The following is a 26,993-nucleotide window of genomic DNA, read 5'->3' as shown; positions in this document are numbered from 1 at the left end:
AAACCCCTTTAATAATGTTTATATATTGAAAGATTGAATATTTGCTGAAGTTTTATTTTCTGAACCATTCTTCATAGTTTGCACAATCTGATGATTGGAAAATACTCTGATGAGAGCATCAGAGTATTTTGAAACATTCTTTCATGCTGTTAAACATAACAGAGAACTATGATTGTTCTGCAGATAATATTCACATATTCTGAAGTTTTGCATGAGATCTTATTACAGATGTTATTCTACTTTAGTGAATCTCTGCTATCTGTGCTGAGAGGATTGGTAATGCTGTAAAAATGAAAGTGATGAAAATGCTTTCACTTTACAATTGATAACAACTAACACAATCAAAGAAGGTATCAAATTAATTATATCCAATATGCACCATTTCTTATAAACTTACAAGACACTTTGGTCTTGTATCTGCTTCCATACACAAGGGCACAGAATCAGCTCTGGCATTTAATTTCCATCTCTCACAATATATTCCCTTATAATTACCAAATTAAACAATACATGTCAGATTATGCCAGCAAATCATAAACACAAGGAAGTCTGGAGATGCTGGAAATCCAAAGCAACACGCACAAAATGCTGGAGGAACTCAGCAGGTCAGGCAGAATCTATGGAAATAAATAAACAGTCAACATTTTGGACTGAGACCCTTCTGCCAGTGTTGACTGATACTGACCAAAGTAAATTTACTTATACCTCCAAGAGAGAAAGATATTTATTCCTCTGTACTAGGATCAATCTGAGATTAAAGGGAATGGTTGAGTACACAATTACCCTTAGGTTATGGTAAAAAAATATATACTTTAACTGGAACTCCTGTAATTGCACAGATTTTCAAAATAGTACTCTTACTTTGCAGGAATTGTTCAAGGTTGACCTAAAATACTATTACAAGAAAATATCCAGTGCTTTGATTCATTTTTGAAGGGATTATTTATTGAATTCTGATTTTGCTGGACTGTGTCCTTAGTCCTTGGTCTGTTTCTTGACTCTAACCACAGATCAAGGGAAAGAATGTATAAACAAGGAACTTCAACATTCCATTCACTTAATTGATCCCAAATGCTACTTGACATTGATTATTGGCACATCCACTCTCTCGCCCATTTATTTGTTTACAGTGCCTCATCAACTTTTAAACAATACCTAAAGAAATATTAAATTGCTTCATTTTGCCCAGAAATTCATTCAAAAATCTCACCAACATATAAAACAGCTAACTTTTTGTTACTCTTCTTATCATTGGATTAACATTTTCCCCTCAGACTAGAAGCACATTTTAAGAACTGACACTATGATGTGCTGTATGGAAGACTATTTTCTCTGGTTGGCCGGACTCCTGGAGATTTGGTCACGTGACATTCCGCGACAACTCATTCCACACTTTTAAGAAGGTAATTTTTGATACTCTCGCTGATACGTTTTTAGTTAATAAACAAAAGTGAGCTCAACTTATTTTCTGAGGCTGTCATGAAAATGTTTGTTTTCTTAACTCCCAGAGAATATACTGCACTGCGGTAGGATAAAATATTACATCAATCTAAGAACTTGTTCTTCAGAGTATAAAAGAGAAAAAAATAAACATTTTGAAAACTCCATGTAGTAATAATCTAAAGCAAAGTATGCCAATTGACCCATGATGCTATTTTGCAATTTGAGGTGAGAACAAGTACAATTTTTTACATCAGTTCAGTATAATCTGATTCATATTTTTCTTGAAATATTGATTTTATTTTTTATACTTTATCAATGACTGTGATGTCTGAATTTTCAGAAACTTGACTAATAGAATAAAAAGGGATGAATTTGTAGCTGGTGCCCCCAGGTAGCCATTATTCTGAATCCCCATATCCCTAATTATGTTTTGGTTTAGTTTTTCTCAGATCTTGGCAATTTACTTGCAAATGTTTCGTCACCATGCAAGGAGACACCATCAGTGTGCTGCTGCAGTGTTGACCCTAATTATAATGAAACTTCTTCAAATCATATCTGTCAATAAGCTGAAGTAATCATTCATTGTCTTAAAACTTCAGGATTTTTTTCATTATTTCTTTATAACTTTCATTGTGTTTTGGTGTTCTGTTATGAACATGAGCTAAAGTTAAATATTACATTGAAAGGCGAATACTTTTAGGCATCATTAACAGAGAAGAAAGCAATTTGCACCAGATAAGCAACTTGTTTACTGTAAGCAAAGATTAATGCTTAATTTGAACCAAATATAACATTTATAAGTCAGTAGCACCTTGACCCATTATACTGTGATATGTCAGTATGTAAAATCATTGCTACATCTGATGACAGATTCTGCAGGAAAAATATATTGCCCCTAACAGCATAAACAAAATATACAAATTGAAATATTCCGTACAATCAATTGTTACTTGAATGAAAAAAATATTAATGGAAGCATGCTTATCTACCTTTACTATAAACAAATTATAATTTCTGTAAAGATGCAAAGTAATTTAACTAGCGTATTAACTTATAGTATTGGCTGGGAGATTAGAAAAATAATTCCTTAAGTTTCCAAGTCTCCATAGGTGTGAGATGGAACAAGATATTATACTTATTATTCTTCATTTTTCCTATGATGTTGCTGACATTTGCCCAGTTTTAACTTCACCTGTGGCCCTTAGTCCTTCAGTTTTCAGTATCCTGTTAAAAAGTAAAGATGTGACTGTTTTGAAGATGCAAGCTATTAGAAACCTGTTACCATCTCATGAACTCTTTGTTAGCCAAATATTTTGATAGTAGCTCCACAATACAATATACATCCAACATAACTTGAAAGTTCTAAGCAACAAAGGAATCTAATGTTCATAATGTGGAAGAACTGCAGGAGGTTTAAATAAGCCAGCAACTAATACCCTTAAACAATCAAATTATTTTGTTTGTGTTAGAACTCAAATTGTCTGGAACATTTGCCAAACAAACCCTTCAGACTCAATAGATTAGCACATTGTTTTTTCTCTCTCTCTGAAAAATCTCAGTCATGTAGACAATTGCATATGAAAATTTAATTGCTTAAAGGCATGATGGTTAACTGTTGTTTATTCTCTATTTTTGGTGTTTGAAGTTGCAGCAGTAATCTGACAACACAGAAATGAAATAATGTAAATAATGCCTTGTGTTTTCTTTTCTCTGGCAGTTTTCTCTTGACTACTTTCAATTTGGTAAACTGGAGTTTGGCATTTAATGATAACTTCCTCTCATGAGTATATAACTATATTGCAAGGATAAGAGATTATCAATTGATAATCTGGCATTGTAATTTCTTGCTTCATATGTGGATAAATAAATTATACATATTTTCATCATTTTAAAATGTATGTTTGTATCCATGTGTTTCTCTTACACGGCAGATCTCTCAAAACTATTTTGAAGCCACATTGAACTTTTTCTTGTGATGATTTGTGTTCCTTGATCTGCAGAATTAGCATTTTCTAAAGGTTTCAAAGTTTCAAATTAAGAGAATGCAGGATTTCTTTTTGTCTATCATAATTTAGTTAGCAGTCACATCAAAAACTAGTAAAAGTGGAATTTTTGTTATCCTCTTGCAAGCCACCATATTATTCTGTCTAATATATCTAGAATTAATCACATGTTTGCCAAGGCTGAGGTGCTGAAGTGCAGCTGCTAATATCTTTTGATATTATATCATGGCCTTTAATTATTATAACTTATTATTTCTATTGCAAGATTTTTTTAAAACAAGTGCAGAGCCCCTCAAAGTACTATGTTTTTATCAATAACTTGCAATTTGATCAATAATTAATAACTAATTTGGTTAAAGGACTAAACTTACAACGATAATCTTGTCTTTCTTTTCATATTCAATGCATTCTGCCTGATAAAACTTTTGTTTATCATGCCCCATCTTCTTTCTCCCTAATCTCTGCATTCCTTCAAAATCTTTCACTTCACCCTTGACAGACCTGACTTTAGATGTCTATGCTCAAGGTTCTGGTACTCCCTCTGTAGACTTTTTTGCCTCTCTAGCTCTCTCTCCTCCGCATACTATGTGTTGTTGAATAAGTCTCTGGCTACATATTACCTCTTCTTTTAGCAGGATTTCCAATGGTATCTGATAAATTCCCTCAAATTTCTTGCAATTTTCTATAGCTATACAGGTGCTACTCGTCAGTATGAGTTTGTACTGACATCATTGTAAAATTAACAGGCCAGGTGTTGCTGGCTATGACCTACAATGCTCAAAGTTTGTTCGAAGTAAATTAATTATCGAAGTACCTACATGTAATTATACACTATCCTGTGATTCAGTATCTCGCAGGCATTCACAGTAAAATAAAGAAATGCAGTAGAATCAATTAAAAAAAACTTCGCACAAATGGAGAGTGACAAACAACCAATGTGTGTATGGAAAGAAGCATCTGCCACTCAACTGTTCAAGCAAGTGCAGCTGATACATTCTATCCGGTCACACCTCCGCTGCCTTCACCTCTATCCACCCCAGATTTTTCAGCTTATCGTGCCACGTTAGCCAGGCACTGTCTTTCTGAGACTTTCACTTGGCATGTGATTTTCAGATCCTGCACTGGTCATCTAACTTGCAAGGTGTGATAGATACGCCATTGATTTCCGTAGGAATTCCAGGTGTATTGTTAAGGAGGCAGAGGAAGATATTATACTTTATATAAAATTGTTTTGATTTAATTTGATATTGCCAATTAATTCTAAATAGTCTTATGTGTTCCGAATGTTCTTGCAAAATATTTGATTATTGTCAGTACTTCTAGTTATTTACTTCAATTACAGTAAAAATTAAATACCTCTGGATGTCAAAGACAAACTTGTTAACATTCTTGACAGGTGGCAGATCCTCAGCAACCCCTCACACTGCCTCCCCACCAAAACACTCCAACATTACTCCTGGCAAACCTTATCATGAACATTCCTGGACTACCTTTCACAAGACTTTGTTGCCATCCAGGTTTCACGACCCAAATAGAGGGCAGTAGTTTTGCTCCAGTGCATTGGGCTAGGGTACTCATGAAGGCACAAAAGGGCTTCAAGTAGCCATTCCAAGAAGTTGGTCTGAGTTGACCATGATTTCTAGGACCATAGATCCCCAATATACAGTAGTATCAAAAATTGGTATTATTAGTTTCATGTTTTCTGTAGAATCTGATAAGTAATTATTCTGATTAATCCGAGAAATTAAAAAAAAGTGGAAATGCTCTGCTAAATTCAAGCCAGTACACATGATCAGAAGGCTCTAGAAAAAAATATCTTCTCCATTTCAAAGTATTGTCATGGATGTGTTTGCTGGTGACATTGGGCCTAATGTTGGAAAAAAAGTACTCCAAGAGCTAATTTTTTGTGACCCATATACTCAAAAATTACTGAGCAATGTTTCTAAGTATGTAGAAGAGATGTTTATTTTTTTCTAAATTCTTGCCCATGTTGAATGCGGGCAAAGTTACAGTAAGCTGATGGACACTAAAAATGTCTAAGAATCTGAAACAGGAAAGGAAACTGGGACTGAGGTCAAAGTATATGCAAAACCAATATGTCTGGAACATGTCATTTGATGATTCCAAGATGTATAAAGAGTACAAAAAAAGATGAATAGCACAAAAAGTCCATATGTTAAACAAACTGGAGGATAAGGAGAAGCCCCAGAAACATATACTGGAGCATCTGGTAAAATGGAGAAACCGATCCAGCTGGATTGAAGTCAATGTTGAACACTTAAAATGTGGTTCGTGTTTAAAACGCCAAACATTTTCTTTGATATTTACTGCTTCTTTTCCCAATAGTGATAGCATCTATTTACATTCTAATATATGCCAAGAGGATGCATTGAGTTTCTTATTGTGTGTTCACTAAGGATTTAAACAGATTTTCATTGATCTAAAGAAAGAGATAGAAAGTGACTGAAACTGTTTTATAATAAAGCTACTACTACATTTTACATAATTATACAAGACAAATAATTTTGTTAGTTTATATTGAAGAGCCAAATCAGATAGGTTTCTAAGTAGCTTTTGAAATGTTGAATGTTATTCATGTTATGTAAGAAATCTCCATTGAAGCAAATTGTGCTTAAACTATCATTTTAGTTACAAATTATAGCATGAGCAAGGATGTTCTCTCAGTGAATTATCAACTGATATCTTTTTACTTAGCTTTGTTCCTAATGGGATTCCAGTAAGGCTACTCACGGTAAGTTGTCAAGTTGCATCTTCATGCGTGCTTAGAGCTGCAAACCATAGGAAATGCAACCTAAATCAAAGAGTACAAAATATGATTCGTGCTGATATAGAATAATCATTGTTATCTGCACATGCCCCTAGCCCCAGTTTCGACTGCACCCCAATGTTGTAATTATGCAAAGGTGCACTTTGATATTAAAAATATTTAAATATAGTTTCAACTGATTTCAATGGGACATGTAACCATAGCTATTAATTCAAATTTTTGCTTATGTTCTCAAATCATAAATATATATGAAGCATTGCTTACTGCAGCAAATAGCAACTACTTTTAAAACTTTTATATCCTTTACCATTGCAAGTTATAAAACACAAAGATGCATTTTACATGTAATATAATTATTTCAGAAGTTATGAAGTAATTGAACGTTTGACTATAAATTAAATACTTGCCTCTTTCTTGCACAGCAATTGTGAACTAACCTGCTATATCACCTACTAATGCACCTGGGAAATTTACTGGATACTTAATGCTCATAGATTTTGCAGATGCATGCACTTAAATATGGTCAAGAAGGCGTTTTGGCTGTGGTTTGATCTCTGATTATAGGCATGTCAAAACACCTCAAATTTGGCATCTCTATAACAGTTATTTCTATACAGAAAAGGGGCCAGAATGATAATCAGACTATCCCATGAGTGAAAGTTCCAAACTGAAATTCATCAACTTTAAGAGGAGTGTATATTAAATCAGATGCCTCTAACAATGGGACAGATTGACGTAACCCCCATCTTGTCTAGATAAGCCTGGAATGTGAATTTCATAGGTACAACATCCTCTAATGTTCTGCCTAAGTGTACAGTATTATATAGAAACTGACTCAGATTGATGAGAAAACCTGATGTTGGGCAGAAAGTTGGCAGTTACCATAGGCAAAACACATGGGATTGTCATTATTACTAACAGACAAATATTTGATGAAATTAGTTAAAATCTATGAAGATTTCAGGAAAATAAAGTTAATATTTTAATCAAGCATCACACAAACTAGAAAGGCCAAGATTTTCCCCCTCAACATTGGACAGAAAATGCTAAAAAAAAAATTATAATGAATAAGTTTGAAAGCTAAGTGTTTATTTTCTAGATTCTATTGTTTCAAAGAGTTACGGCTCATTTCCAGATAGCTGAGACAATAAATTCAAGATAGAAATCTTTGTTTTAGGGAATCAGTAGATGCTGGACAGAGCTGGAAAGTACCGATGAATTAAAAGATCAGTCATGGCCTTATTGAATATTGACGTAATTAAGAAAGGCCGAATGGCTCTCTATTCCCTCAAGTTGTTATGCTTCTCCCTATTCTTCGTAAAAAAAAATTTGCGAATTTGAGAATTTACTGACAGCAAAAGAAATACGTGCTTGAAGTTTAAATGAAACATGGTCAAAATGATTTTGACATACACATTGTTCATTTCGCAATGAAGTCTCAGATTCCTTGATAATGAATAAAAGTACTGTTAATTCACCTTCTCCGTTACATAATTGTGTGCCAGTTTTACAGCCACAGATATTGCATTTATTCATGGCATTCTGTTAAGAAATAAAGCTCCACGTTCCATGATATATCACATTTTCTTTTGCAATTGATACTCCAAACATGAGATGTTTTCTTCTGTACAATCGAAATGTGGTTATGCACGATGCGCACAGAAATAGTTTGAGGTAAAATTGTATGGTAAATGCAACTGTTATTTAACTTAGCCTGCTTTCCACCAACCCGCGTCTATACATGTTAACACAAAAGTTATGGAGTTTCATTCAAAACTGAAGAGCTGAAACAAAACGACCTTAATGTTGAAAACAGCAGTTTGGCCCCACAAACAAACAAACACACACACACACAGACACACACACACACACACACACACACACACACACACACACACACACACACACACACACACACACACACACACACACACACACACACACACACACACACACACACACACACACACACACACACACCCTATCAATGAATCAAAACTGTTTGCAAAATTCATAACGCAGCTACATTAAAAGAACTTTTATATTTCCGGCAGGTCACGTATTCATCAAGTGACTGAAGCCTGGAGCGTCCCCTTCTCAAACGTCCCAACCCGATCGCGCTTAAATATCAGATGGCAATCACTAAACAATTCTAATTACTTTAAAATATCAAAATGCACGAAGTGCAGGAAACATGATCTGGACCTGAGCTGGAAATTCTGAGGCAGATACCTGGGTGAATGGTTAAAGGAGCTGAGAGGAAGGTGACAGCTATTTCAGTGAAGCATCGATTATTTCAATGTATACGCAAAGTTGTTCTTCTGCTATACACTTTACCGCCGGCTTTTATTGTGGTCCCTAAACTCTTGGCATGAAGGATATGTTATACCTTCTCCTTACAGCTATTTCCATCACTGAAGAAGGAGGTAGTTAAACAGTACACGCATTTCTGTCAGCTGCTATTGATCATAAATCAAAGATCTGAATAATGTTCTCTTGGAATTAAAGGGTAAGCATAATATTTCAAATAAAGCAATGCAAGACGGGAGTTGGGGGGGGGGGGGTAGGAGCTGTTTATCCATTAGAAATAAATGCAAAGTTTGCCCGAAATAAAAGCCGAATAGAAACACATTGAAATATAAATGCTTTAATTGTCTTACGAAGCTGATTCATGCACAACATAATTTCAGATTTTGGAGAGAGAGGAAAAAAATACTAATTAAATCCAGTATCTGAGGACTGGAGATGTTTGATAACTAAAATCTTCATCAGCAATTTATCTTCCTGGAGCATAAATTTACTGCAAAGCTGTGCTTTCATAGCTCTGACGAGTCCTATTAATCTTCTTCACCAAGTTTTCGATAGGAGTCTACAGCTATTTGTGCCATGTGATCCACTAACATCTGAATTGTCACTAGAAGGGCAGAAGGGAGATTCCACACTAGCCTGCTTTTCTCGTAGAGTTCGGAGGATAACTGAGATACACTCGGATATCAAACCTATTCAGTTCGAATTGATCAGTGTTTTCCTATCTCGCTCTCAATATTTTACTTAATATAAATTGCAGTCGTATGGGATCAATCTCTTAAGATTAGGAACTCAATGTCCATATCACTGTAGAAAAATGAAAATCCTAAAGTTATCACTCGATGTCATGAAACCGACGATCATCCACTATACATTTGAAAACAAATATAATAAATTCTCATTAATTGTAATAATTGTGTAGATGCAAGATCTCGGCGAGCAATTGCATTCAGTGGGATCAAGTTATCATTGGAGTATAAAGAAGGCTGAGGTGGGGTGGGAAGGGTTGCATTTGGGGCTTGCTTGCATCCGGACGCGAGAGATTACAGAAAACCCAGGCCATTATCTTGTAAAGAGCAAAACTGAATCTTTCTTCAGGGAGAGAGAGAAACAGAAATCTGCATTTACCAGAATATTGTTCCGGTTGCTCATAATGTGTAGTAAGATATATTCAGAATCCTTTCTGTGAGGTAATTTGAAATAAATTTTGAATATAGTAATTGAATGCAAATTTTTAAAAAAACATTTTAGACTTAGTGTTCGGAAAATGAAGGATACAGAAACTGTATTACGCCGAATTATGTAGAAAACAGCACAGACATAATGAATTTGATCGTTAAGTTGTAACCGGATAGCGAGCAGTCATTTTATGGAGATAGAGAATCACAGAGTAACCCTATTGCAATGTCACGGCACAGCAGAGTCAAACTTATCTCCCACTATTATCACCCTTACAAACTACATCCACTTTGGTTGTAAAGAGAAGAGGGAAGGGGAAAGGAAGAGATAGAAAAATGCTGGCGTTCTGCCTAAAGAGAAATCATTGAAACAAATTAATCCTTCGCCGGTTAAATTGACATGGCAATCCATCATCACAGAGCCAGCCTCTGAAAGCAATCTACTGGCTGCGTGTTCTCAGATTGGCCCTGGGGGCACAGAGACAGATAGAGAAGGTGAGGGGTGGGGGAGGGAGTGTAACCTGCACCTTTAAATGAACAACAAAGTGTTTATGGAAGGAATGTTAAAACACACGCATACACAAGAAACGTAAAAGTTAAAGCATCCAAGTCGGTGATTAATGGAAGTTAAAACGAGTAGTGATTTGACTGTTCAGCAAGAAATTCAAAGCAGACAGCAGGTGAAAACTGGCACTGCCTTCTCTCTACACCTTAAATAAACAATATGGTTCTTTGGTTAAAAATACGACACTGTCCAGATCCAGATTAGTAAAATAAAAACAAAAAAAGACAGACTTTAAAATACAGCACAATATAAGAATAGCGAAATCGTGTCTTAAGATCACAATGAAACACCTAGCTATCATTGACAGGAAACGAGATGCAGAAAAGAACAGAAAGTCTCAATGATTAACTAATAACTGGATGGGATAATCACTGCCATCGGCAGAACGGCAGCTTCGTGCAGAATGGGGAGCTGGGGTAAAAGGGAGAGTTAATTTCTATTTCACGAATGTCTGAACTCTCAGTTAAAACAATCTTGCATTTTGGAAAAGTTGCGTAAGGAGTCGCTGAAAGCAAGAGATAGAGAAGTTGTGTGGTACAAGGCTATCCGGGGGATTCACGTTAAAAACCCTTACCAATATATTAAGAGAAAACACTGCAAAAACCTGGCGTTTCCCCAATAATTAAAGTGGACAGTGACAAATTGGTTTACATCGGTAACACAAATCGTGTCTGCACTAGTTTAGAAGCAACTAAGAAAAAAAGGTTTTACAGGAGTTTTTTTTAAGTTTATTATATTGATTCTCGCAATGCCTGGTACAATTGTCAAGACATGAGCAGCATGCATATGCATTCACTGGACAAATAAGCTTCTTAATAAATCCTATTTTCTCCTTTTTTCCCCATGCTTATTTTTAAGACCTCAGAATATCCATCACTTTGCTGAGCAAACTTTCACTTTCTTCCGCCGCAAATCATCTTCCTGACAATCCCCGTTGACAGCTCTTGTTTACTGTTTGTTTCTTTTGTCTCTGTGTATCGATCAGATTTCCTTGCTACCTTTCAGCATCATTTATGGTGTAACGTAATTGAGTTCAAAGTGCATCGCGAGTTTGTTCTGATGAATTTATGCATTCGGCATGGGCATGGATTAAGAAAATCACCCGTTACCAATTTTTTTTGTACTGGGGTGAAGGTTTTAAGAAAGCAGGTTCTTAATGGCACACAATAAAGACGGGAGAATGGATGGTGGGCTACTTTTGAGAGGAGGGTTTCTTGTAAATTCATTTTTTACAAATATAATGCAGCTGAAACTAAGTAACTTTAACAACTTGGGATTTTCCAAGATCTCATGTACAATAAACTAATACCAAAATTTCATTACAAGATCAGCATTCAGTGTAAAACATATCAGTTAATCCCATATTTTCTGATATCTCCACAATGTGCCATACCTCAAAGAAGTTTATCACGAAAGACCAGCAATGATTCTCTACCTTGTATCCAGTTATACATCAATCAGATTCTAGTAATATTCTCGTTTACTCTAAATTTTTCCGCCCAGCTTTCAAACTCGATCAGATTTTTTTAGCATGTTCATTAGCCTAGCTAATCTTTGTTATCTTGGGCCTGTAAGGGTTAATCAGGGCAGCAGCGTGAGGCCCGGGGTCAGAGGTGCCCATTCTAGTCTCGGCGCGGGACTTTTGCTGGAAGGTGAGGGAAAACGCATATTCTCTCTCACACAAACGCACACATCACCATCCCCTCCACCTGCAGCTTGCAGTTTATCTCCAGGGAGTGCAAAACAGGAGATGACACTCTGCAAATCGCTAATTAGACTTCCCAGATACCTCGGGATGCGATTTGCCTTTTCGCTTCTATGTAGCTATACAGCTAAATATAGATGGAATCTCAATTTATTTAAAATGTTAGCTAGCTTTGCTTCAGCATTTATGTAGTTGGTGTGTGTGTGTGTATGATTCTGTTTACATCAATGTTGTGACACTTAGTATTTATCCGGGGAATGCATTGGAATGTACGGGTATGCTGTATTCATGTAGTGGTATGTACTGAGTACAGTATTATGTGTCCGTCCCTTTCGTTTTATAACGACACCTGAGACAAATGCAGTTGATGTCCAATTGCTTGAGCCTTCCGCAGATGTCTCAGCCCTCGCCACCTCTTAAATTCCCCATTCCATAATTCTGCGGTACTGCCTTATTGTTTCCCCTTGGTCTTGCACTTACCCCACCGTCCGAAATCGCTTTCTAATCAGTGTCTATTGATTTTCGCACCTCTTTTTATCCTGTTATCCCCACATCTGAGACATGCCTTTAAAACCTCTCTTTAGAAACAATGATTTACCCCTTTGCTCCGTTCTCACCAGCGAAAAACAATCGATATCCCGTGTTATTTGTGTGTGATCAGTAAATATTTAGTGTGGTGACATCTTCAGCTTCCCTCCAAATCGATACAAGACCCAATAGGCGGCGTGTTGCAATCTGTAGACAAGTACTGTCTGCTGTTCTCTATGGTGTACCTTTCAAGCCTTTTTCTTTCTTTCTGCTCCTCTGCTAAGATCAATTTCTTCTTGCCTCAACCTCTGAGTCACGCCAGTAACCCTTCAGTGCGACACGATATATAATAAGCTGGTTGTCTTGTTATCGTCAACTTTCCAGTCACAAAACTGGATGAATCGTATTACAGCTACACTGTACACTGCTGCTTATTAGCTTTATCCAGCGCCTATTGGTGCTGATCCGAATTTTATTGGCGCCATACACTCGAAGGACCGTATATCCACCAATAAATAAATTGTGTGCTATCTATTTCTAACAATATTATATTTTACTATAATTAATTGTTAAGTTTTTTTAGTATTGAAGATTGCAGAAACAACAAAGTTCGCACATTTGTCATTATCTTCATTGCTAAAGATGAACTTAGAAATTGAAGATGCATTTTTTTTATATCCAGTGCAGGGCTGTTAATAATTTTATTCATTGTCAAGCAGTCCGCGCGTTCTATCTTTGGCAATTAGGTCACAATATCATATTCTAACATGTTGCACATCCTTCACTAGACCTAGCACTGTTAACTTTAAATAAAGTATTCACTCAATGTGGTCAAAATAATTGTGACTTAAACAACCCTTTTTATAAAAAATATGAATAAGCCGAGCTTCTCGTTAAAAACAATAACGGTTAACGTACTAATCGACCTCATTTCAATCCAACCACAAGACTTTTAAGAAATTCGGAGCTACACATATATCTGACAGTTAGTCATACAGACGTTAAACACCTTGAAAAAAAAGCGCTCACATATCAACAATTAAAGCTTAGTGTTACATATTAGCGAAAAGATTTATAGTCATGCATTTAAATAGTTCGCCTTCGTTTGACAATTTTTACTTATAAATGTCTTCCTTTTGACATGAAGATTTCATATATATATAAAGACCTGTACTGTTAGTATATGTTATTGTTAGTATGTAGTGTCCAGTAGAAACGTCTGTGTTACTTAGGTTCTGATATCTATTGTGCCATTGGAAATGGCTGTATGGAAAAGTGGTGGAGCGGCTAATACTGGCAAGATTTGGAAGTGCACATGTACTTAATGATTTAATTGCAGCAGATTCCAACCACCCTAGAATCTGGAGGGTGAGCAGTATTTAGCTGCAATCAGGCCAGAAATGTTGCACAAGATTTTTCTCTTGAAAGAACGCCTATGTGTCCATTGAAGGGCGCTGATCCGAAAAGACAGAGGGGACAAATAAAAATCGATCTGAAGCGACCCTGGCCGTCCTTTTCACACGATTCACACACAATCCCCTCTCAACTCTGCCAAGACAAAGGCCTGGGGCTGGAGGGATTCTCCACCAGCTACAGATACCCTTTTGGAAAACGCGGAGATAGATTTACACTGGGCACAAACTCCATTCTACATCAGCAGATCATCTCAAACCTCAAAGAAATATTTGCTCTTCTTCAAAGCGTAGATAGGGGCGGGGTGAGGTGTTGTGCTTTTGGAGGATGGATCAGTTCTGTACCCTGAGTCTGAAACAATTTTATAGATGAAACAGAAGACAAATAAATAAGTTGTCTGAACTCCAGTAACCGCAGAAATCAGCCATTCTTGGCAGTGGTTAGAAGAGGTGATGAGGGGCTGAGTAACTTAATAATTTAACTTAATTATTTATTCCCTTCTCTTCTGGCTGGACTAACATAGTCGCAGTGTACTTCTGGTTTGCAACTAATGCACGCATTCTGCACTGTTTTCTGTACTTTTGGCCTTCCATCTCTACCAACTCCCCCACCCCTCCAGTACCATCACCTCCGCCCTCACACCACCTCCCCCCCCCCAAATCTATTTATTTGAAACTTTTATTAAAAGCGTAGAACTGACCGGAGCAAAGGGGCGAAATTGCGCAGGGCAGGGTATTACTCGCTCGGGGGTTTAAAAGGCGCGGATCGCATTCCACTGCACTTTCCGTCAGCTCGGCGATATCGATAGGCCCATAAAGTTAACCATAAGACTGGGCGAAAGTTAAATTGCAAATCGAAAGTACTTCCCTGGTTTCTGAATATTTATATCAGCCTCTCGCTCTCGCAAAAGACTATCTTTTATCAGTTTACACTATCGGTCGAGCAAACAGATGACGGTCGATGAAATGAATGATTCTCTTCAATAGGCAAATAGATCAGGTGAGGAGGAGACGAGCCCTCCTTCAGTTCACCTGCCAGAGAAAAAAAGAGATTCATCTCACTCAGTAGTTTCCAACTCGGTTCCGCCAAGATTCACAACTTCCTGTGTCCAGCGGAGAGTCGAACCCATCACGATGCAAATAATTTCGGACACTGAACAAAGACAATTGCAAGCAATGATGTTTGGTATGTTTTTAATAAATATACGTATATATACTTTTGTTTACTTAATCGAGGGAAAATACGTTTTTCTTGATCAAAACATTATCGTTCTTAAACACCTGTATTAATTAATCTATATTATTTTGACACGAAGCAGGTTTTGAATTTCAACACATGCTCTACTTTGTAGCCTATTGAATATCTGTTAAAACAATTAAAGTTTAGCTTTAATTATTTTTAGATTTAATGGGGGAAATCATTAAATCAAGCTCGGGTTCTCGTTCTGATTATTTTGATAATCTACTGCTCAGTTCTTACGTTCCGGTTAGTTATGTACGTGTTTCCAAATGTATTAGCGATCACCGGTCGGGAATTCAATCGAACCGTGAATGGGCTGCAGCATCGCAAGATAGTGTAATATTGAGCAATATGCAGCATAACCATAAAAAATAAACATATTCGCCAACCCCTAAACAAAGCCAAGGTACCTAGAACCTTTTTAAAGCGATTGCCGGTCGAAAGCGTAGAAATCCAAAGCGTCTGTCCCGTATCTGGCTGCCGTATCTTCACTGTTTCAATGAATTAGATATGTTTTTCATTCAATGCTAAATTGCTGTGAAATAGTGCTATGATTTACAACGCTAGATATCGCCGGCAAGCTCATTTAAATAAAAAAAACTTTTGTTTTTAAAATAAGAAAACAGCCAGAATCGCTGCAAATGAGCGAGTAAACGTTGCTACAATCAACAGATTTAATTTGAACTGTGTATTAGAAATTGGTACTCACCACTTTTATCTAGATCCAGACACTCATCTGATGATTTTTGTGGGCAAAGTATGTATTTATTTATTTGAGGGATGAAGCAGCCGGCTTCGGTTTGGCTTTACTGCATTAGATGGACCGTTTTAGAGGGAGGGGGGTCTATTAGCAATCGGTTGTTTTGGAAAAAAGACCAATTCCAGGCACTTAAATCAACCCATGCGTCCAAGCAGTTCTAGAAAAAACAAAGCGACGAAGATCACGCAGTCCCGCTCAGCAACGTCCGAATCAATTAGAGAAAAATCCTAAAGAATTAATCATATTAAAGGTACAGAAGTTTTTTTTTCGGGGTATAAAGGACGCGTTGTGAGCGAGGAGGCGCCGTGATCCCTTTGAATGGCTTTTCTGCTCCGGAGTTCTACAGCGACACTCCATACGCTAGGTGGCAGCCAGATACTGTACAAGATTTTGACAAATTCTCCAGCATATGCTGCGATTTAGCACTGTAAATTTTTCAGAAGCCCGCTGCACTGACAGCTCCCGGCGGTTATCAAAGTGCCACAAGTCACCGTTTAGAAACTGCAATGACTTTGAGATCACCGGGACACAATGGGAACCACTTTCCCTATTCATTGTGTTGAAATGTAGTGAGAGAGAAAGAAACGGCGAATTCACAGGGAACTCAAATTCAATAGATCTAGCTGGTTATCAACTGGGAAGTAAGTGGCATCTAGTTCGTGTTATAAATAGGTTTCAATGGGCATGCCATAGTTGGCATAGAACACAATATTAATTTACCAAATCCTATACACCTCCATCCTTTGGAAGCTATCTAAGCTCCGACTGATTAGTTTCTGATTGTCTCTCTGCTTGGTTCCGAAGCAACTCAAACTTACTTTTGGAATTATCACGAAGTTAATCTTACTATCTGTCATTAAAAAATTAAAACAGCGGTTCAAATTTGCTCCAGCAAATACACGTTCCAAACTTTTGCCTGCAACTCTTAAAAAAGGCTTTTAGCAACACGCACCCTTGGCAAGATGTGTGTGATATTGACACGTTGTTTAATTACTAACAAAAGATACTCATTTCATATTTCTCAAAACTGCCCGTATATGGTATCTAGTCCGTCGAATGGCTGCTCAAATTAAATTAGGCTTTAGTCTAACTCATTTAAGCTGCTCAATTTAAATCTATGCGCATTTGTTTGTCTTTTTGTAACTTGCAACATCTATTGCCTTAGATACTATACTGGTGATGTTGTCCCTTCTCTACTGAACAAAGTGAGGCATTTCCTGTGCGATTGCATTATGAAGTAGACATTACAAGGAAAAAGAGTTTATTTACATCCAAGTAAACATATGTGTTACATATTTTAATCATTTCCTTTAATTATAAGGACACTGCTAAGAAACTATACCCACAAATTATGTACATTCGAATAGATTTCTGAATGAAGATCAGCAAGGCACAGAGGGAAAATATTGTCTTCTTCGAAGTAACGGTATTTAAGGACTTCAAAGTGACACCTGTTTAATACAATGTTCCATGTTTTGTGTAATATCATTCAACGGGTATGATTTTATATTTCATATATTAACTGCGTAATAATACAATCATCATTAGAAGTGAGAATATCTAAATATTCCCGATTGCCAATACTATCAAATTTGAAAGCATTTATCAAATGTACAAGATGCATCTAAGATGTGCTTTAAAGCGCGTTTGTATTAAATGATAGACTTTTTGTTAAAATACCGTGAAATGTGCAGTTGCAATTCAGCGCGAGCGGATTCTTAATAGCACGCAGCTTCAACAATAATGTATTTTTTTCTTCATACACACTAATTCAATTGAAAGTACTTATTTAGCTTACTATAAGAATTTCGCAAAGTATTAATTGCTGCTACTAAATGTACTATAGGACCGACCTCTCCAAAAGCATTGAATTTACGTGTCCGTATATTTCTCACGACATTTGTCAATTCTGCCTTGTTGAAATGTCAGTTTTCTAGTTAATTTTAGTAGCACTGCCAACAGAATAACCCACCCAGCCCAGAGTGACCCTTAAATATAATGTGGTATAAATGGAGATGTCTCCCTTCCAAAGTAAATACATGATGCATTAAAATCCATTATTATAAAGGGACAAGGGAGTAAGTCTTATCGGAGGAACTACGCTCCAAAGAATCGTCCGTCCACCAAGGTCCGAGCATTTTGATGCATATCTGCATATCCTTATGAATATAGCAGGCTTCCTATAAGTTTCAATGTATCTAACTAGCCAGTTATACACATACTTCAAAGGCTTTTTTTCACCTTTTAGTATTTCAAAGTAAACGCGTTTTTATCCGAATTAATAATGGTTCATCTGATGAATAAGACCCTCTCGAGTATTCATGGCTTTTCTACGGCTAGATACCTTGTGGAAAGCACAGAAACAATTATTCCCTATAAACTAGCCGTAGCTGATTTCTGACATTATTTTACTTTGTTGTATTTGGACGCTCTCATTAAAAATTCTCCATAATCCTCGCTAACATTATGATGTCCCAATTAACACAATAGCATCGCCGCTAATGTTGAGCCATTCTTCATCATCAACTTGTTTTAGATACAACTAACGCGTTTTTTAAAATTTCGTATTGATGAATCTTTGATTTTTCAGGAAAATGCTTATCCCAGAAGCTATCAAAATTATATACACACATTAGATATATTGTAAACTCTGGTGTTGAGATTTAATAATGTTGAATAAACTCTTCATATATCAAAATTCTCCTACAAGACACGCTTGTATAAATAATTTTAATTGGGATTGCTCAGTGTTTGTTGTTGCTTGCGTTTGCTGAGTATTTTCTTCCATATTATTTATTAGATTATTTCATATTATCTATATATATTAATTGTACCTATTTGTGGTTCATTTGTTGTAGTTGCATTTATAAAATCTACAGTTACCTATCGCTACCCATCCTTCAAGATTTTTTAAAATCAAAAAGTAAAGGTGGTGTGGGGGAGAAATAAAAAAAAACTTATTTTTCGAAGTAGACCTCTGCGCATGGATTTAATGTAAATTTGTTGCCGGCCAGGATGTGCTAGATAATAAGTAAGGTGCCTATCCAATGCGGTGCAGGGGGCGGGCCAGATGTCCCAGCCCCTCGAACCTAAAGCTCTGACCAGTCGCCTTTGATTGTCAGTCGCCAGCAGCCGCCGCTTGGCTCCGTCACTCGGCAGCGCCATATAAGGAAAGCATCTCCATAGAAACGTGTCAGTTTCAATAGTCGTGTCAAAGTTCACTATATACAGCCATCCGCGCAGATTTCCCCTTTCAGAAAAATTACTCCGCAAGCCCGCTCGTTCAAATCGGATTCACTTCCATCCCCCTTTTGCATATTTGATCAGTTTGATTCTCTCTCTCTTCCTTTTTTTTGCCTCCTCTCGCATGAGAGAGGTTCTATAGCTCTCCCTTTTTCACGACGTCGACTCTTTTTTTGTAGTCTCTTTTGCTGGCGAGTTGTTGACTCTCATCGTGTGTATGTGCAGTTCCAGCACTACCAGTACGGCGGAGAATTTATGATCAGTTGATGGTCGGGCACTTCTACTCCGGATCGTGCATCTGCCTTCAGGAGTCGATCATTTTTTTTGTTTTCAATCTTTAACCTTTCGTCCCCCTTCTTCCTTTCTTGATGGGTTTCCTGAATGGCTGACTGCGTGTTGCCCTGGTCCTGGCCCCCCCGACACTCGCCTCTTCTCTGCCGATCGGGTTTGAACTGCTGCACTCTCTTTCTCTCTCTCTCTCTCTCTCTCTCTCTCTCTCTCTCTCTCTCTCTCTCTCTCTCTCTCTCTCTCTCTCTCTCTCTCTCTCTCTCTCTCTCTCTCTCTCTCTCTCTCTCTCTCTCTCTCTCTCTCTCTCTCTCTCTCCTCTCTCTCTCTCTCTTTCTCTCTCCCTCTTCTCTCTCTCTCTCCCTCTCTCTCTCTCTCTCTCTCCTCTCTCTCTCCCTCTTTTTCTCTCTTTCTTTCTTTCTCTCTGTATTTTTTTGGTCGGCTAATCGACTCTCCTTCCTTCATTTTCCTGATTTGCCGATTCAAAAGACCTTTTTTTTCGCTGCCTGATAACACTCTGCCCGAGATATGGCAATGGTAGTTAGTACGTGGCGAGACCCGCAGGACGACGTGGCCGGAGCGCAGGGCACACAGCCACCCCCGCCTCAGCAAGGACCGCAACAGCCTTCTGGAGCACCCCTTACCCCGCAGACCCCGGGCCAGCCGGGAGCCCCGGGCACCCCGGCCCAGTCCAACCAACAGCAAGGCGAGAAGCAGCAGCAGCATATCGAGTGTGTGGTGTGCGGGGATAAATCGAGCGGCAAACACTACGGCCAGTTCACCTGCGAGGGCTGCAAGAGTTTCTTTAAAAGAAGTGTGCGCAGAAACTTGACGTACACATGTCGTGCCAACAGGAACTGCCCCATAGACCAACACCACCGCAATCAGTGTCAGTACTGTCGCCTGAAAAAATGCCTCAAAGTCGGCATGAGACGGGAAGGTATTGAGAATTCATTTATTTCAAATGTTTGATCCGATCTAACCACCAACCCCCACTTCCATCTAGCAAAAAATGCTAAGACAGCGCTTGGTTAATTCTATAAAGTTAAAATGGGCTATCATGCATGCATATTGCAACCATTTGCTATCGCCTGTCTTTACAGTTTATGGTTGGAAAAGAAAGTCCTTTAAGTGTTCTTATAAATGTTTTTTTTTGCTTTCACTTTGTATGTGTATGTGTTTGTGTGTGAAAGAGAGAGAGAGAACTGTGTGTGGGGGGGGGGAGAGAGTGCTTGAAAATTGCAAGTTGTAGATTAACCATAGAAAGCGTGTTTTGATTGTAATCTAATTTGAAAAATGTGTTATGTTACACATGAAACTTCACATGAAAAGAGAGGAGGGTGCTAATAATGCTCTGTGCAAGTTAGAGCAGTTTGCAGAGTAAAGTCCAGATAGGAAAATAAATCAGTCATTGTAAAATATTTAATCAGTTTTTACACGCTTTAGGGAAATGACATAGCAAAATTGCATTACAGTGCTTGGCTTAACATATGCAGTTGTGGTTTACAATATGCAGCATTATACTGTAGCATGGGTGAGATTTATATAAAAAATGATAGTGTCTGCGGCAGCTCATGTTATTTTTGTAAATAGCTGGGAGTATGTATTGTGTGCAAACTGTCTGAAAATGTGGTAAGATTCAGGTTTCAATATCTGTAGTCTGTTCTTTTCGCACTGCAGCAGTCCAAAGGGGAAGAATGCCACCTACACAACCGACTCCAGGCCAGTTCGCCTTGACAAACGGAGACCCACTCAACTGCCATTCCTATTTATCGGGATATATCTCCCTGTTACTGCGGGCCGAGCCCTACCCGACCTCCCGCTACGGCAGCCAGTGCATGCAACCGAACAATATCATGGGCATTGAAAACATTTGTGAACTGGCCGCTCGGCTGCTCTTCAGCGCCGTGGAATGGGCGAGGAATATCCCTTTCTTCCCGGATCTGCAGATCACAGACCAGGTAGCCCTGCTTAGGCTGACCTGGAGTGAGTTGTTTGTTCTGAACGCTGCCCAGTGCTCCATGCCTCTTCATGTGGCTCCTCTCTTGGCCGCCGCCGGGCTCCATGCGTCTCCTATGTCTGCAGACAGGGTCGTTGCGTTCATGGATCACATAAGGATCTTCCAGGAACAGGTCGAAAAACTCAAGGCTTTGCACGTCGATTCGGCAGAGTACAGCTGCTTAAAGGCCATTGTCCTCTTTACTTCAGGTAAGCAAATATTCACATCAAAATATGGCTGATCTGTAATCATGAACAGCCATGATATCAGATCAGAATGGAGATTCAGGAAAATGTTCAGCTCTACTTTCAGTGTACTTAGCGTACTGTCATGTACCCGCCATATAATGTATTTTAATATTGAAATAGCTGAAAAGTCTTAATGCTTTAGCAAAATACAAGTTTCTAATTATGATGAAAGCACTTATTCAGCTTTTAAACCATTTGTAGTGATTTATGTCATGGACAGTTGCTGCTTATTTTCCAACGTTTTGTAATGCGATATATATTTCACGATGTGTGAATATAGAACTGAAAGGAGAGTAAATTATAATTATTTTTTCCATTTGTCATATTTTACAAAGTGAGTCAATTTCCTTCATGTAATGCTCAGAATTGCTGAATTTAAGTTATAGTAATAGCACAACCGTTCTTTAAGGGCTGGTATTAAGCTTTCAGCGATTGATATCAGGAAATTGAAAATTCCAGTTTATGTGGGAAAGCTGTTCACAAGCCCTTCCTTGTTGTGTCAGAGTGATCTGGGTATCTAGAGGACTCTCTGGACCCCTTCCAGTGCTCCAGTCGTGACCCAAACTTCCTTTTTTAATATTATTACTTCACACATAAAATGATGCTTTTCCAAAATGTCTTTTTTTGTTAACCGAGCTAATCAAATTAAAGTGAGCATTTAGTTCGAGAAAAACAATATCCAGGCTATTGAGCTTAAGTGAGGGTGACGTTTTGTGTGTTTGCTTTAAGTTATCACATGCCAGTTTTTATGAAGTAGTATTTTTCTTAGTCTTTTTTTAATACTTGAATTACTAACCGACTTGGAAACACTTTTAAATGTTATGCGGTTTATTTTGTTTGTTCAGTCTACTTGATCCTACTCAACCAAGAACAATCGATGACATTACCATAGCAGTTAATTTATTACTATTTGTAAAATGTCAGGCCTTGTGTGCAGCGAAGCAAACTCACTGTTTTGTGAGCACTTTGGTGTTACATGCTGATAAAATAAAAACACATACATATACACACATGTAAATATATACGCTGTTCGTCAGTGCAAGTTAAATCTGGTTTAAGTTTCCAAACGCGAAAAAAAAGTATTCTGTAAATTGTGGTTGTGAATGGTTGCTGTATCTGTGCTTTGTGTTTTCTTTGATGCCTGTAATAATATGCGTCTGCTGGGCTTGGTTTGCAGCATTGCGAGATGCAATGGCTAGGTCAGGTCATAACCTATGCTTTCTAATTAAAGGTCCCATGCAAGTATGAGTGTAATATATTTAATCCTACATTTTTTTCTAATATATTTCTTTTTTTTCCGCTCTTTCCTTTGTGCCCTCTTTCCTTAATGAAGATGCTTGCGGTTTGTCTGATGTGGCCCATATAGAAAGCTTACAGGAGAAATCGCAATGTGCTCTGGAGGAGTATGTGCGCAGCCAGTACCCGAACCAACCGACCCGTTTTGGGAAGCTTTTACTTCGTCTCCCTTCTCTTCGCACCGTCTCATCTTCTGTCATCGAGCAATTATTCTTCGTCCGTTTGGTAGGTAAAACCCCCATAGAAACCCTGATCCGTGATATGTTACTATCCGGGAGCAGCTTCAACTGGCCTTACATGTCGATTCAATAAATAGGAGGGGAAAAGGCAAGTGACATTATTTTGCAAATTCCTTCTGTAAGGAAGGAATTAAAAGGCTGTTACAAGTTTACCTATGTGACACAAAAAATTGAAGAGAGGGAAGAATAAAAAGGACTGTGGATTTCAATGACTGTACACGAACTTAAAAAACGCATTCAAAAAACTCTCCTGTGTCGTTCAGAACAACTTGCTACTTATCATTTTGTAACAAAAGGAAATTAGTCTTTTATTTTGGTTTATTTTGTAAACTTTTGAGAAATATCGATATAAAGATAAGTGCATTTAAACAAGAATTTCAAAATTAGGAGGAAAGAAAAAATAACATTTTCCAAATTATTATAAATTGTCCGGTGTCTATGTATCTATAGCTGTTTTGTATTTTTCCTGGTTTCAAACCAGTCTCCTCTGTGATTCTCTACTAATAATTTTGATATAACCATTGCTTCTTATCAGATACGGTGTATCACATAAATATGTTCTGCAAGAATTAAAACTGAATCCGCTAAAATGTTAGATGAAAGGGGTTTTTGACAGAAATGCAACTTAATGCTGGAAGCGCACTTATAGTGTTAACTCAAAAGACGTTTAATTTGGGGGAAATTGACTGCAGACCAATATTAAATGATACACACTTGTAATTTAAAAATCCATTGTTGAAAACTCGTTAATATTGACATGTGGGGGTTGGGGGCGGGAGTAGAATGTGGGTATATATCTGAAAGAAAAATATTTTATGTGTCCAAGACACAGTACAATTTTTTCATTAAATTTATGTGGCTCAATTTAGTTCCTATTGCAGTATAAAAACGTACGAGGCTCCAAAACACGCCCGTTTGTATATTTCCCACCCATTTGTCACAATTATAAATCCTTCGCCCTTTTAAAGGAAAAAAATACCACAATTTCTTTTCTTGGATTCAGCATGGAACTCGATGTCGGCACTTACTATTTGACATGTGGTTAATTAAGTATCTGGAGTTTACAGTCGTGTATACAAGCTGAAGGGTTTTTTTTAAAGTGCAAAATTTCTGTACTGTAAAAGTTATGATTGGATTGTTTGGTCAGTCTTGTGTGTTATATTCAAGAAAAAATGAAAGTATTCGGAGATTATAATATTATTTGATATATGAAACTTCTCGCTGTTACAATTGTATGTTCACCCAAGGGAAAAAAAATCTCATTACAATGGTCAAACATTGCAGTTTACTGGAGTCATTACAATTCGTGCATTATTTGTCTTACTTACTCGATATACCTGTATAGTTTACTGCCACAGTCTGTAGTAGTGGACAAACCACATGCTTTTTCAATGAAAGGATATATCGTGAACTCATGCTGCTCCTTGCCTTTAAGTTTTAGCAATGACACCTTAAAGATACAGTCAAATGCCCCTATATGACAGCCGAACCCCGTCCTTTTAAAATTCAAAATGCCATGGGGATTTTGACCACCGACTCTTATTTAGTTCTAACTTAAGTGCCTGTGCAACCAATGTACATTAGACAGGTGTTAGGAAGCATGGATCATTATGTGTTTTAATGGTCAGGATTTTGTTTTGAAGCTTATTGTGTCTAAAGTTCACGCACAGAACACACTTAAACAAGCAATTGCTACTAGGAACAGTGTTGATTGTAAATAAAATATATTAAATGAGATTTATTCAAAAAAGTATGTCTGGAAAAATGTGGTTGCCAATTTTTGTTATTGGAAGATCTTCAAACGGAAGATGATGTGGCTGACGTTTGATGTGTAGCACTACAAGTGAGCCTGATTTTATGTATATAAATATAAATTCATTTGAATTTTTATATATGGGAATAGACTGTGAGAGCATGGCCACAGGTCGCTAACACATTTTACATTTGTTACATACATGTAAATGTTTGATTGTATAGAGGATATACATTTGGGCGAATGTTTGCCTTCAGTGCTCCCATATACCCGTGTTTAAAGGCAAAACACACACACACAAAAGCAAAAATAAAAAACAGAGCGAGCTGGTTTGGGTTGGCCAAGCCATTTGTTCCGAGCTTTTCTGGTAGTGCTGCTACCCACACTGCAGTGTGAAAACTTGCATTTTGTCCCTTTTTTTAAAAAAAAATAAAAAAACTTTTTTTTGTGTGTGGCTGTCCAGCCACATTCTACATCATGTTGTGGTTGCACAAAAACAAAAGAATCATTTTGTATAGTTGATGGAACAGTGATCTTTACCTGTTATAGAGACAGATCTGGACCAGAAATGATGTATGATTGTGATTATTAACACGTTTGCAGCTGACCCACGTTTTTTTTTACTTCAGGGTATTGCTACGCTGTTCTAACTTATAGATCGAGCCTTTTCAGATGTTTTTTATTGCAAGTAATATGTGTGTGGAGTTACTACGCCAGACTCCTGTTTGTGTTAGCTATTGTATACAGCGTTTTTGTTGTAAATTGTTCTTGGTATTAAATTATAATTTATGGCTTTGAATCAAAGTCTCTCCCTGTTTCATTCCCTATTTTCTTAACTTAAATATTGATAAATCGAAGCTTTCATCATAATAAACGATTCTGCATATAATCTGTACTAGGTACGAGCCTATATTGCCGTACAGTAAAGTTCCACAATTGGAAATTGCTGGATTAGATGGTCTGCATTCAGTTTAGATTAGTTTAAAAATAATAACATTCCTCTCCGTCGCATCCCCTCCACACTAAAAAAGTTTCCCCTTTTCTCCTTGCGTTAGAACAATAACATTAACCCGGGGGTGAAACTGACAAAAGGGATTGAAATTGACGAGCTTGTCCTTTAACTGGCGAGATCTGAGGCCGTTGAAATATGGTGACGCTCCCCTGAAGTGTCCATTTTTTTCCTGCGGCCCTTTTTTTTATCTGATCTTACTTCGCATTTCTGTGCTAGGGGTTAAAAGAAACCAGCCAAACATGATCTGCAAGCTTGTACGGCTCCGGCGTGCCGCCCCTCCTCCCCCTCCCTCTCTCAGTCTCTCTCTCTCTCTCCCTCTCTCTCTCTCTCTCTCTCTCTCTCTCTCTCTCTCTCTCTCTCTCTCCCTCTCTCTCAGTCTCTCTCTCTCTGTCTCTCAAACACACAGACACACTCACACATACACACCCTCTGACACACACACACACACACACACACACACACCCATGTTGCGAGTAAACGGAGGTGTGGGCAATGTGACTTCACTCGGCATGCTCAGTAACCCAAGTGATTTGCCTTTAACCGCTAATGACCAAACCTCGGTAATTCTGAGGGGTGGGGGCATATCAGATCATGTTTTACAATGCGGCCAGGCGATCTTTAAACATCAACAAAAAGCCCCATTAAGAGGATATAACTCAATATAACACCACCTGCACTGCATCAAATCCAGTGCGATTTCCAAAGGCTGCTTTAAAACCTAGGCGATGTTGTTACAACATGAAGTTTGGTGAATTCTTTCTTGTTTGTCTTTAATGTATTTTTGGGAGGTGGCGGGGGTGGGGGGGGGGTCGGATTGTATTTGTAATCGGAGATCGAGCGTGTGAAAGTATGTGTTCAGCCGGCTGGGTTTAGTGTCCTGTTAGCAACCCAACATGGCGTCGTGTAATATGCTGCCGTCTCCAGGCGAGTAGTAATAGGAAGCACATTTCAGCCCCCCTTTTCTACTTACGTTCAGAGCCGCTCTAATA

The 26,993-nt window shown here is 37.8% G+C and overlaps 1 protein-coding gene and 1 long non-coding RNA gene across 6 annotated transcripts in view; one reads left to right on the top strand and one right to left on the bottom strand.

Moving 5' to 3' along the window:
* LOC140718844 (uncharacterized) overlaps window positions 1-16,343 on the bottom strand; it is a 36,993-nt gene extending 20,650 nt beyond the window's left edge. Inside the window, exons 1-2 of one of the 2 annotated variants that reach the window (XR_012096810.1) lie at window positions 15,879-16,343; window positions 6,198-6,258 (exon numbers count right to left, since the gene is read on the bottom strand). This is a non-coding gene — a long non-coding RNA (uncharacterized lncRNA). The remainder of the gene's footprint in view (window positions 1-6,197; window positions 6,259-15,878) is intronic. The other variant, XR_012096809.1, reaches the window with a different exon arrangement.
* The window catches only part of nr2f2 (nuclear receptor subfamily 2, group F, member 2), a 44,894-nt gene continuing 32,620 nt past the window's right edge, over window positions 14,720-26,993 (top strand). The window contains exons 1-3 of one of the 4 annotated variants that reach the window (XM_073033057.1): window positions 14,720-15,115; window positions 21,138-21,665; window positions 23,038-25,796. In XM_073033057.1, the coding sequence (XP_072889158.1) occupies window positions 15,064-15,115; window positions 21,138-21,665; window positions 23,038-23,312 (855 nt within the window). In that variant the 5' untranslated portion in view covers window positions 14,720-15,063 and the 3' untranslated portion in view covers window positions 23,313-25,796. Of the gene's footprint in view, window positions 15,116-19,819; window positions 20,398-21,116; window positions 21,666-23,037; window positions 25,797-26,993 lie in introns of those variants that run through there. The other 3 variants (XM_073033056.1, XM_073033054.1, XM_073033053.1) reach the window with 3 other exon arrangements.

This window comes from Hemitrygon akajei, chromosome 30, assembly GCF_048418815.1.
Source record: "Hemitrygon akajei chromosome 30, sHemAka1.3, whole genome shotgun sequence".
NCBI lineage: Eukaryota > Metazoa > Chordata > Chondrichthyes > Myliobatiformes > Dasyatidae > Hemitrygon > Hemitrygon akajei.
Note: the sequence above shows the minus strand (reverse complement) of the source record. Positions and strands in the feature narration are given on the sequence as shown.